The sequence below is a fragment of the Siniperca chuatsi genome, linkage group LG23 (assembly GCF_020085105.1).
Source record: "Siniperca chuatsi isolate FFG_IHB_CAS linkage group LG23, ASM2008510v1, whole genome shotgun sequence".
Lineage (NCBI taxonomy): Eukaryota > Metazoa > Chordata > Actinopteri > Centrarchiformes > Sinipercidae > Siniperca > Siniperca chuatsi.
The window spans coordinates 1721584-1734837 of record NC_058064.1 but is presented as its reverse complement, the minus strand read 5'-3'; the positions used below and the strand labels follow the sequence as shown (position 1 = coordinate 1734837).

Below are 13254 nucleotides of genomic sequence, written 5' to 3'. Positions count from 1 at the left end.
TTGGTGTGCAATATTTGCAAATCAATAACCTGTGATGAATAGTCACAAGTAGATATTGCTTAATGTAAAGTGGAGTCACAAGCTAAAAAGGTTGAAAAGCATCAGCTGTAGAGAACAAGACCCAGTAACTAAAAGCACCTTTACCACACCCGGGTCTTATTTTATTACAGGTAATCCTCACCTGAGACCACATGAGCGGTCTGATTGGACTGTAGTCAGCGAGCGGGTCAGCAATGCACCAGGGAGCCAAACCATTAGGTACTTTAACCCTAGATTATTAGACTTTTTATTAGACTTATGTTGGCTGCTGAATCAGAGAGCATTACAGTAGTCCAACTCATTTAAGATTAAAACCATCTCAGAACCAGCTGGGCAAATAAATTCTCTAACTTTTGTGACAGAAAACTGTCGTAGCTGATGTGACTCACTTCATTTCAGAGACAGTGACTTGATATTTCTTCTTCTTAAGAGTGAAAGGCGCAGTCTGCAGACAAAATATTAAAAACATATATACCACTCTGCCTTCAATAATCATGTGTAATAGAGAAGTGCCAGGCTTTTCTGAAACAAAACATTTATTTCAACCTTGAAGTTGGATTTATTGTCTTGCCAACATGCATTTCAAACCCATCTTATGTTTACTAAAGACACCACCACTATTTTCTGCTACTACAAATAATAAATGTATGATGAAGAATAAAGCAATACACAGACACTTGATGTATGATCATCTCAAGTATTTAATTTTTTTTGTTAATGAAATGGTGTAATTCAGTCCAACTTACTGTAATACAGGCTTTGGGCCACATGAGCAGCTCACCTGGTTTGCTTTGAGTGCAACAGTTGAACAGATCTTCCCAAAGTGAAAAATAAGTCAGATAAAATGTGTATTTTATGTGCACTCGCTTCGACGACTGAGAAATAGTTTTGGATTGTCTGAAGTATGAGTGAAACGTAAAGCAGACTAAAACAAATGCTGTGCACAGTGACTGTCTGTCATGGCAGCTGCGGAGTCCCGAGTACCTTCTGAGTGTGTTTGCAGGTGCCAGAGTAACCTCTGTTTGACACCGAATAAAGAGCAAGAGCGGACTGTTTCCACTTTGAGCCTCTGAACAAACGTGTCCCCTCAGCATCTCAGTGGTTTTAGTGGCTTTCCGATGTCTCTGAAAGCATTTAGGAGAGAAATGAGAGGGAAAAGCCTCTGAGAAACGGCTCGCACGGCAGTCGTTGGCAGCGGTTTGAAAGCTTCCCAGTCAAAACGCCAAAAGCTTCAAAGGTTTCTTCGGCTTACACGTGAAGCGACACTGCTCCGCTAGGGTCGGATCGCACGTTGGAGCTCCGAGCTTCCTCCAGGTGTGTGTTTTGTACGTTTCTAGGTAAAGAGAAAACACAAGTGTCCGCGTCGTCCCGCTGCAGCGGCGCGCGGCCGGCCGGGTTGAGTCTCCACGGTTCTCATGGTGTGTTTAAGTGCCTCTCTCGGCTGGGAGTTCTCCATCAGTCTCCTCGCACTCGTCCAGGGAAGCTACCCGACAGCACGATGGCAGAAGAAGCTCCAGCTGCGCCCGCCGCGCCGGCCCCTCCGGCAAAAGCGCCGAAGAAGAAAGCCGCCGCCGCCGCCAAGCCGAGCAAGAAGTCAGGTCCCGGCGCGAGCGAGCTCATCTTGAAGGCCGTGTCCGCCTCCAAGGACCGCAAAGGCCTGTCTTACGTGGCCCTGAAGAAGGCGCTGGCCGCCGAAGGCTACGACGTGGACCACAACGGCATCCACATTAAGCGCGCCGTCAAGAGCCTGGTGGTGAAGGGATCCCTGGTGCAGACCAAGGGCACCGGGGCATCCGGCTCCTTCAAGGCGTGCAAACCCGCTGACAAGCCCAAGAAGGAGGCTAAGAAGGCCGCCGTGAAAGCCGCGAAGCCGGCAGCCAAGAAGGCCTCCGCCTCCGCTAAGAAGCCAGCGGCCGCCAAGAAGCCCAAGGCCGCCAAGGCAACCCCCAAGAAGGCGAAGAAGCCCGCTGCCGCAGCCAAGAAACAGTCCGTCAAGAAGCTCACCAAGAGCCCGAAGAAGAAGGCCGCCAAGAAGGCGCTTACACCCAAGAAGGCGGCGGCGGCGGCTACTCCCAAGAAAGCTGCCAAGAAGCTTGTTAAAGCCAAAGCTGCAAAAGCCAAGAAGCCAGCAGCCAAGAAAGCCGCCAAGAAGTGAACTCTCCAAACCCCATAACAAGCACCAACGGCTCTTTTAAGAGCCACCCAACCCAAAGCCAAAGAGCTCTTTTCCTCAATACACTTGTCTTATTGTGCTATATGTGTGTGTATTATGTTATATTCAGGGATTTCTCAGATTGTTCTGACCCTGATAATGATTCCTAACCTGCCCAGGTGATCACAAATGGCTCCATATGTTAAACAGGAATTTCCTGTTTGCTGTAAATTTTATTTTGTAATAAAGTATATTTTTCAATATTGCCTTGTTCAGATTATTCCTTATGCTAATGTAAACTTTATGGTGATAATTTAAACATCTTTAATAGAAAGCAATGCAAACCTGTGCCTGCCTATACATGTTACTGCACTCATCTATAATAATAAAACTTTATTCATAGAGCACTTGTCAAAACAAAGTACAAAGAGCTTCACAACAAGATAAATAAAACACCACAGTGAATGATGAAATATGAAATACATAAAACCAATAAACAGCCAGTTCAGGTAAAATCAGGATCTGCTTTCAGATAAAAATGTGTTTTGAGACGAGACTTAAACGAAGACTCTGACTCAGACAGCCTGATGTCTTCGGGCAGGTTGTTCCAGAGCCTCGGGGCCCTGATGGCCAAAGCTCTGTCCCCCTTAGTTTCCATCCTGGACTCAGGAACAGACAGGAGACCCCTGCCCGAAGATCTCAGACTATGTGAAGGTTCATAAGGGATTACAAGGTCTAAAATATAATCTGGGGCCATGAAGAGCCTTAAAAGTAATCAATAAGATCTTAAAGTCGATCCTGCAACCAACAGGGAGCCGATGTAAAGCGGCTGAACCAGGTGTTTTTAGATTAAGACGAGTGAACAGGCTGTTACAGTAATCGAGGCGTGAGGAGATAAAAGCATGAACAACAGTTTCTGCATCACTAAGATTTAAAATAGATCGGATTTTTGTTTCTGAGGAGATGGAAACACGATTGGACGAGCTTAGTGACACGTTGCTCAAAACATAAATCAAACAGGACGCCAAGATTTCTTGCAACAGGCTTGATTTGTTGTGACAGGTCGGCAGTATTTAATGCAACTTAAATGGTATTTTCTTACAGGTCACACAGATAAATCTGCAGGAACTGAATTTGTACTGTAGGTATCTACATAATATATTATATTTATATTATAACTATATTACGTTATAACAGGTGACTATTCTGTTATAATGGGGTACAATATGAAGGTAATACGGGGTAATGAGTTCTCTAGCATTTTATAAATCTGCTGAGTTATTTCAAAATGATCATGAACTCACCTACACAGGAGACAATAACAAGATATAACTATGTGGTGCATGCAGTAGACCTCTATGTATGTGACTGTGTATGTTGGCCTACTTATGGGGAACAATATTATACTGGTTTTAGTGGGACTGAGGTGGTACAGGTGTATGTTTGTACACAGGGTGCTGTACCTTGTTCTTATGGACAGTAAGAAAAGGACACAAACACTGCAGTCATCGACAGACTTACCACAACTCCAAGCAGACTTAATGACAAAGCCACAGGAAATGTCTGTACCAAACAACTCGCAGTACAGTTTATACATTTATTTACAAAAATGTCTTAATATAACTACAACAACTAAAATACATCTAACCAGACAGTAGCAGTGCATATAGGTATACAAATGACATAAAGAGAAATGAATGGACGTGCCTTAACTATTAATTAATTTAACAAAAAACAAACAAACTGCAGATATCTGAAGTAAATCTAGTTCAGTGGAGAGCTGTAGTAACGTTAAGGATTTTGTAAACTTTGTATTTAACTTGTCGAATCTTAATAAAGATCTTTTAAAGTAACATTACGGAGTTGTATAAATACATGTGTAAATGATGCCTTATTTTAATTCTTTCCAAATCATACAGTAAATATTCTGGAGCAGTCTCACATCAATAAAAAGCTTGAACCACAGTTTAATATAAAAAAGTATACATGTATTTTCTAAAATTTTATACACACACACATAAATATTTATATACAAAACGTGTAACTGGCAGCCCTGTGGAAACCAATGTTTTTTATTGCGATAATTGTATATATTTATATTTCATGTTCCCTGATTAGTAAGAATATTTCCCTCTATATTTAATATAAATTAAATAAAGTCATGTTTTATCAGTGAACATGTTATTTGTAGTGCCCGCCCACAGGAAATGTGCTTTGGCGCTGCTGTATCACATGCATCCATTGGACCAATCAGCGTTGCCCGCGCCCCGGCTCTCGCTATATAAGGCGGGCAGAGCGCGTTCGGAGCGAGTACTCGTTGAGTTGAAAATCAAGCAGCTAGTCGCCAACAATGGCCCGAACCAAGCAGACCGCCCGTAAGTCCACCGGAGGCAAGGCTCCCAGGAAGCAGCTGGCCACCAAAGCGGCCCGCAAGAGCGCCCCGGCCACCGGCGGCGTGAAGAAGCCCCACCGCTACAGGCCCGGCACCGTGGCTCTGCGGGAGATCCGCCGCTACCAGAAGTCCACCGAGCTGCTGATCCGCAAGCTGCCCTTCCAGCGCCTGGTCCGCGAGATCGCGCAGGACTTCAAGACCGACCTGCGCTTCCAGAGCTCCGCCGTCATGGCGCTGCAGGAGGCCAGCGAGGCCTACCTGGTCGGACTCTTCGAGGACACCAACCTGTGCGCCATCCACGCCAAGAGGGTCACCATCATGCCCAAAGACATCCAGCTGGCCCGGCGCATCCGCGGAGAGAGGGCTTAGAAACACACAAACACACACACCTGCCCTGCCCCCCCCAACGGCTCTTTTAAGAGCCACCTACCTCTTCAAAGAGCTCTCATCCTGTAAACACAACACAAACAATAGGAAATCATAACTTTGCTTCTGGGGCAAAACTTAATCATGCAGAAACAAAGAGTTGCAGAGAGTGACAGATATCCTATTAATGTACTTGTTAAACAAATTCACAGCTAACACTGGGTTTGTCCATCTGTAACAAAAGATGTGGTGACCTAGGTGTAATGCATAATGATTATAAATCTTATCTCCCTAGTTGCTCTGGGGAGCAATCAGGGAGGTAACTAAAAAGGAACTGCTGTTTAAAAGCAGACTTTGGGAGCTTTAGAGCTGGGGGGGTCAGGCTGCCTTTGGTAAAATGGAAGTGCTGCCATCTGGTGCTCTCTGGGTCGGAGATCTCTCGCAGTGGCACAAGAGACGGGGCAAAGACAGATATGACCCCTAATACAAATTCACTTATAGTGACATAATTGCACAATACCAGCACTCAAAGATAAACTGGTGATTTTACTAGCAAAATTAAACGATTATAAATATGGTGGGTTCATTAAATATAAAAATGTACGTGATGGTGAAGGTACAGAAGTGATAAACTATTAAAGAGTAAAAACCTCTCCGAGCATTCGAGACGTCCGGTGGCTCGTCTGTCGGCAGACTCCCTGTGAGAGCGCTGGTTTCATGGAGTTGTTTTGTCACTGCTGAAGTCTGTCCAATGATTTATCGTAACGACGATGAGACACAACAGCACCAACAAGGAGGTCTGGACCACCTTGAAAGGACTCGGCCTCTCTTTTAACCTCGGCTACAGCTCAGTCCCGTATGGACTCCTACAAGAGACAATACCTCTGAAACTAAAAGAACTGTTCCAGCTCGTCATCGGCATTGTGAGTGAAAAGATTTGGAAAACCAGATGTGCCAGGGAACCAGACATCTGTATCCATTTGTGTATATCTCAACACATGTAGCAGGCTGCATGACAAAAATATATGCTCTGTACTTTTGAGATAATTTTCACCAATACCAAGTTGAAGTAATTCTTCAGAGAGCTAAATGTTGTTCATGCTTTTGAATTGTTTGTCATTTTGGGCAGTATAGGAAGTGTGAAATGCATTTATGTAGGATGCCGTTTTTGTTTTGCCTTTTGGGTAAAGGTTTTCAGTGAATTTCTAATAAAGTAATTGCAGCTATTTGGCTTGACAGTTGTTTCTACGATAGTTGTATTAGTTGTCAATATATTTGTTAGGAAAACATTTGCTTGGAAGTGCTTTATGTAAGTTAGTAAAGGGTTTGACATTATGTTTAGTGCAAAATTGTTCATAGTTTCAAAGATTGCCACTGGCATCCACTGCGGTGCAGAACACGTATTATTCCAGAGGGCAGAACTTGTGTACATATAACATCTGATAGAGATGCAGCTCATCTGTCAAGATTAATGTCCGCCCGAAGAAGAAACTCCAATATTTATCCGCTTTATTAAGGTACCATTAAGGCTTTTAGCAACTTTAAGTCCATCCTTTGTGTCTTTATTCATATAATGTGGTCTGTGTCTACAGCAAACAATTCACATTTCTTTAAACTGAATGTTTGTAAACCTGAAGAATCAGTTTTGCGATACTTATCTTTCAGCTGTCTTGTAAAAATAATGTGTCATCTGCTAGTTGGCTGCTGATAATGTCTGTGTCAAGTCACAGTTTTCTAATGTCACAGTTTTTGAGGTAGATTGCTAGCATCTCTGTAGCTAAAATGAACAGTTATGGGGAAATGGAGCACCAGATTTCGATGTAGCCCACCAACTAACTTCCTAAATTTAACTCCAAAGTGAAAATGTCAGAGTACCGAGAGGATAAATAGAAGTCTACAAGTATATTATACAATATAAACAATGCAGCCCTTTATTAATACTTAATTAGTTAGTCCTAACCTTAATTGATATAAAAAGGGTGGACAAAACACCTAAAATACTCTTGTGAAGATAGTTTATTGGAGGACTGTTGTATTAATAAACTGGCAACTGATGTAAATCCCCACATATGAAGTATACAGTAAATACAGATAGATACACACACACATGTGTGATATCGCCCTCATTTGCAGATCTCTTAGTTTAATGCTAATGGGTCATTATACGAAAACGTGCCATTTTGTGTCCCTCAGAAAAAAAAAGCTCTGTAAATCTTAATAAACCATGAAACAAATAAAATATTTTATAATTTAGTTTCCATAATATGTCTCAAAATATAAGAATAAATTAATTTCTGTTTCTTTTGTTTTTAAAGGATTTTAATCACATTTTTGTGCAAAGCATCTTGCAGAAATGTTGAAAATGGCCTGTCCTCTGTAGGATTTTTCTACTTCTACTTGCTATCGAGGCCAAAAAGTCAAACTATCATAAAAAAACATATACTTCTATAAACCCTTAAGTGTCAGTTCATTAGTCATGAATGGATTTTATTCTTAACATGTGTCAAATTTAAAAAAATACAATTTAGTCGGGTCCCTAGGTTCTCGTCAACCCTGTTACTTTTATGAAAACCCTCTTTAAAGATAATGGACTTTTCCAAAAGTTGCATCAGTTCCAGGAAGTGACATCATCTGCCTTTCATGAAGTTGATGGTAGAAGACAAGGAAGTGTTCTCTTCTTTTAATGAATTTTCTTTGAGTTTATGTAATGTCTGAAAGACAGGGACACGCTCATTGTGTCAGCCCTGTTACCAGAAAAGCATACGTTAAAAAGTTATTTGTACATATTTAAAAATTTACATATATAACAACATTTAAGCCTCTCATTAAGGCACATAATGTGGTGTCATTACCTATACCTCATGGCTAGTAATGGCCGCCAATAACCTTTTTCGTCAACCCTGTTACCGTCAACCCTGTTACCATTCCAGGGTAACAGGGTTGACGCAAGTATGCTTTTGTGTGTCTTACCCATGTTGTATACCCAAGAAGGATTAAATCAAGGGCAACTGGACTTGGTACTTCCATATTTGAAGATATTGCCTCTCATCCAAGGGTTTTCTTTAGTTCTAAATGACTGAAAAAGTACCGCATGCAGAAATATGGACAGAGTGCCATTGGTCTTCCAAGAAGAAGGTGGAAGACTTTAGATGGAAATACACTTTCTTTCTCTCATAAAGAAAAGCTCCGCATTCCAACACATATAAAATCAAGTATCAGAGCATTCTATGACCGGGATGATGTCAGTCGGGTCACCACTGGGAGAAAACAGACAATAACGCGAAACAAAGTAAAAAAACAGAAGAGATTTCTTGTTGATACACTGTTAAACCTTCACAGAAAGCACGGCACGTAGAAATACGGAAAGACATCTGGTCAAAACTTGTTGGGTAGGCAGACAGGAATGTTACATTAAGTGATCATTAGTGATCATTGACTTTTGTTTATTCTGTTAAGGCCAAACATGTTCAACAGTTAGCTTTTCCTTTTGCTCCGGTCCTGAGCGCCAGTACTTAAAACGTTGTTGTGGACGTAGTTGAGGACTAACGACTGTCTACTGGGCGGAATGGTTAACAAAAGAAATCACTGCATCACCATTCACCTTCAGGATAGAATCAGGAAATGGCCACTCTGAAATGTCGATATGTGTCTAATCTTGAAACCCAATTTCTCTAGACATAAGATTTTTCACCAGTTTACTTCCTCCATGTTACAACACACTTGATCTATGATCTGCATTTTGTTTTTTATACTTTTTTATAGTGGCCTTTAGTAAGTGATCGTTAGTGGTTTTTGCTTATTCTGTTAAGGCCAAACATGTTCAATTGGTCATTTAATTGCAATGTAATGTTAATGTTTTAATGTTAATGTTTTAATAAAACAATTGATTTACATTTACATCCGCAGAATCATCATAATTTTTCATAATTTTTATGCTAAAATATCTCAATAGAGCATTCTACAAAATATGCTAATTAGTCATGTTGAATTAAAGGTTTATGAATGTCCAATTAAGACTCCATTACAACCATAACTGTAACCAATACAGTAACTGTTGTCAACCCTGTTACTGATGTGTCAACCCTGTTACTTGTATAATATTCTAATATCATTTAAAAAATGAAAATAAAAATGTAACCAACTAATTGTAAATGTTTAGTAAGGGAGACTAATAATCCACTCAAAATTGAATTGAGGCGTTTTATTTTTGTTTCCATACATTTTTCTTAAAACAGAAGATGCTGGGAGAGTGTCATTTGTAAATGAATATATTCATCCACTAAAAAAAGATAAAACTTTCAATATTCTCAATTCACAAACACTCTTAATGTAACAATGGGGGGATTGTCTTTCACAGTATATCAGATTTGTTCTATATAGTATTTAAAACCTTTTCAAAAAGTAATTAATATGTCGGTAACAGGGTTGACCAAACACACACATTTATGTTGGTTATATGAAAAAATTATAAAAAATAAGATAGCCTGAGATGGCACGGCACATTTCCCTGAGAGGTAAGGATCTACTTCATCCAAAAAGGGGCTTAAAGATTTTCAAAACAGTACTTTGAAAATCAAACATTAAAAGTGGGAAATGGCACGTTTTCGTATAATGACCCTAATATACTCTTAATGTCTCATATTTCTCTGAACCTTCAACTGCATTTTATAGTGACTTTGTGATTAAATTAACTTGTGCAATAAAAAAAATAGCTAAGCTCTCTATCTCAGTTATGTCAGGGAGATCATATTGTGATTTGGTTTCTCTTGGGTGGCAGCGACACCGGTGAACTGCATTGAATGGACATCATGCACGTGCACACAGAATATTATTCAAATGAGTTTTATTGGCATGGAGACAAATCTCTAGATTTCTGAGGCAAACAACAAAAGATGTTTATATGTAATATTATGTTCATATAATAAACAGGAAGTCAGCCCTTGAGGAGAGTTGGGTGGCTCTTAAAAGAGCCGTTGTGTTGCAGCCGGATGAGGAGGTGGTGGTTCAACCTCCGAAGCCGTACAGGGTGCGGCCCTGCCTCTTGAGCGCGTACACCACGTCCATGGCGGTGACGGTCTTCCTCTTGGCGTGCTCGGTGTAGGTGACGGCGTCGCGGATGACGTTCTCCAGGAAGACCTTGAGCACCCCGCGAGTCTCCTCGTAGATCAGGCCGGAGATGCGCTTCACTCCGCCGCGGCGAGCCAGGCGGCGGATGGCGGGCTTGGTGATGCCCTGGATGTTGTCGCGGAGCACTTTACGGTGCCGCTTGGCGCCGCCTTTACCGAGCCCTTTGCCGCCTTTTCCCCGCCCACTCATTTTCTCAGTCTCGTTTGTTCCGTTGAAAAACCGAAAGCAAATCTAGGAAAGTAACTGGTGGCTAACGGGTCCAGAGCGTCGGTACTTAAAGTCATTCTGCGGACGTAGTTGAGGACTAATGGCTCAGCCTCTGCTGGGCGGGAACATTCCCCCTGACAAAACAAACTACGACACCGTTGACGTCACCCCCTCGCCTTCAGAATAGAATCAGGAAACGGCCATTCTCATTGTAATTAAGCCCAAATGTGCACGTGTCCGACCTTTCAGCACTAATTTCCCCCCGTTTTATTCACCTCCATGTAAAAATTGGCAGGTTTAACGATCAAACACAACAGTCGGCCCTCCTATTCTACAGTCGGCTGATCTGACGCAGCTACATGTTGTTTTGCACTTTGTGGTGGTGTCCTTGACTATGTCTGTTCTCTTTACACCGAGAGACTGGTGGCACTACACCTTAATATTAACTCTAAACACACTCACAACTGCACGTAATCGACTATATTCGTTCAAACACGTTTCAGTTATTCATGAGTGAGTAAGTGCCGTACAGCAAAGCAGATTGCTCCGTGCTTTATACAAGTCAAGGGTTAACACTATGCTGGATATAGAAGCAATAACATGTTATGTTTATATAGTTAAGCGTCAAAATACATATAAAACAATTTAATTCATGTTTGCGCTTTCAGAGAAAAACAAAACGCGGCAAAAATGTTAAATCTCATTTTTTTAGATCTTGTGACCCTTTAGAGGGACCTGATTGGGAACCATTACACATTAAGTAGGTTTTAGTTATGTATTATAGATTTGAACACTTAACACAAGACATGTTAAACAAAAGCAGATGCCACTGTATGCTTTAAGTAAATAATGACATGTATACAAGTTTAATTAGAATCAACACCACATTTGACATGAATATTGTCCTTTTATATAAGAAACGTGTATAATGGCGTTAATGCAGTTAATGTTTGCTGGAACTTGGCTCTTTCAGGGAAAGTGTGTGGCTCTTAAAAGAGCCTTTGGTGGGTTTAAGATGGAGGCAGTAAGGAGGAAGGTCGTCGTCTACTTGGAGCTGGTGTACTTGGTGACGGCCTTGGTGCCCTCGGACACGGCGTGCTTGGCCAGCTCCCCGGGCAGCAGCAGGCGGACGGCGGTCTGGATCTCTCTGGAGGTGATGGTGGAGCGCTTGTTGTAGTGAGCCAGGCGGGAGGCCTCACCGGCGATGCGCTCGAAGATGTCGTTCACGAAGGAGTTCATGATGCCCATGGCCTTGGAGGAGATGCCGGTGTCGGGGTGGACCTGCTTCATCACCTTGTAGACGTAGATGGCGTAGCTCTCCTTCCTGGTCTTCCTCCTCTTCTTGTCCTTCTTGCCGGCGGTCTTGGTCACGGCTTTCTTGGAGCCCTTCTTGGGCGCTGGTTTCGGTGGTTCAGGCATGGTAACAATTCGCTGTTCGCAGTGAAATGTATGTGAGATTTGGCACGCTGGCTGTTCTTAAATCCAATATATGCAAATATTCCTGTGCTGTCCCCGCTCTGCCATTGGTTGGTTTTCAGCGCGTCATGGAGTAAGTGCACGCGGAAGTCTTACAACGCTCATAGCTGTGGAGCGCGCGTGTGCTTGTTACGTGGCTGGTTAAAGTGACCTGAGATGCGTTTTCACCTTCAGTTTATCATTATACAAAACAAAGGAGGCGTTTGTGATGCTTCAATGGGTGTATTATTTTTTAACACACCGTTATTCAATAATTTCGGCCTGATATTATCAACGTGCCACAAGAACATATTAACTAACAAGCTAAAAGGAGTCTTGTAAAATATTACACATGCTTTTTGTAAAAGACGTGATGAAACTTTAATTCATTTGTTTTTGCACCTACAGTAAAATATTTTGGACTGATGTGATGAGCTTTCTTCAAAGAAGAAGTGTTGATTTCAAGATAAATCTGTGCTATTATATATGCAGGAAAGAACAAACACTGATATCTTGTGCATGTTTTTGTGCCATGTGCATTACCAGCGAGCCCCAGATATACAACAACCATTCATGTATCTGCAAAAAGTGTTACATTAGTCCAGATTAACCATCTGTGCAGTGTGGCCTTCTTTTCTTAAAAAAAAAGGACTAAAAACTTTATTAATTATTTACACATTTACAAAAGAACACAAGTCATAAATACAAACAGATAGATCACAGTCTGCCTGATGACAATGGCACATCTTCACAGTTTAACACATACAATACTGATGATCAATCACAACAGATCTTTTTGTTTAGTGGACATCTTATCATCTAACAGTACAGACTCTATTACTGCTGTGCAATATCCAACGTCTCATTATAATCTTAATAGGCTGCACTTAACAGTTCATGCACTATTACTTACTACTTATATTATTACTTTGTATTATTATACCGTACATACTTAACATCAACCGGTAAACCCACTCTGTACTTTACACTTATTTTATACTTATACCCACTTGGTACTTAATTTATCTGACCTGTATTATAGTGTATTATATTTTGATTTGTGCTTCTGTTCCTGTGTGCGCTGACGTAAAGGTGAGCAGCTGTAACGAAAGAGTTTCCCCTCGGGGATCAATAAAGTCTGAGTACATGACAGAGGCATCATTTAAATCGAAGACCAGACCAAGACCTTGCAGGTTGAACCAGACTTCCTGAGCTCTGTAACAGTCTACCAGGAGGTGTTTCTGTGTTTCTGACCGTTGATCACGGGACACTCCATGAAACAACAGGCCCAACAGGAAGATCAGCCGCCGGACATCCCTAACACTCTCACAGACACGTTTATTGTTCTAAATGTGCCTTCACTATCAGTTAAATATTTATATTTCATTAATCCACCATATTTATAATCGTTAATCTTTTTAGACCAGTCCGGTCTATCTGTAAATGTTGGTGTTGTGCAATAATAATTTCTAATCTGCCTAGCTTTCCCTCTGCTTTCCCTCCGACACAGAGAGCA

At 41.5% G+C, this 13254-nt stretch overlaps 4 protein-coding genes across 4 annotated transcripts; 2 read left to right on the top strand and 2 right to left on the bottom strand.

Annotated features, from left to right (window-relative positions):
• Positions 1-1352: 1352 nt before the first annotated feature.
• Positions 1353-2454, top strand: LOC122871496 (histone H1-like). The gene has a single exon (XM_044186682.1). It carries the CDS (start codon positions 1538-1540, stop codon positions 2192-2194), a length of 657 nt encoding a protein of 218 aa, XP_044042617.1. The 5' UTR covers positions 1353-1537; the 3' UTR covers positions 2195-2454.
• A 2035-nt stretch (positions 2455-4489) lies between these two features.
• On the top strand, positions 4490-5278 carry LOC122871450 (histone H3). Its single transcript, XM_044186587.1, has one exon. The coding sequence runs from the start codon at positions 4542-4544 to the stop codon at positions 4950-4952; it is 411 nt and encodes a 136-aa protein (XP_044042522.1). The 5' UTR covers positions 4490-4541; the 3' UTR covers positions 4953-5278.
• Positions 5279-9775: 4497 nt separating this feature from the next.
• On the bottom strand, positions 9776-11739 carry LOC122871451 (histone H2B 1/2). Its single transcript, XM_044186588.1, has one exon. It carries the CDS (start codon positions 11700-11702, stop codon positions 11328-11330), a length of 375 nt encoding a protein of 124 aa, XP_044042523.1. The 5' UTR covers positions 11703-11739; the 3' UTR covers positions 9776-11327.
• On the bottom strand, positions 9954-10265 carry LOC122871602 (histone H4). The gene has a single exon (XM_044186919.1). It carries the CDS (start codon positions 10263-10265, stop codon positions 9954-9956), a length of 312 nt encoding a protein of 103 aa, XP_044042854.1.
• Positions 11740-13254: the final 1515 nt, after the last annotated feature.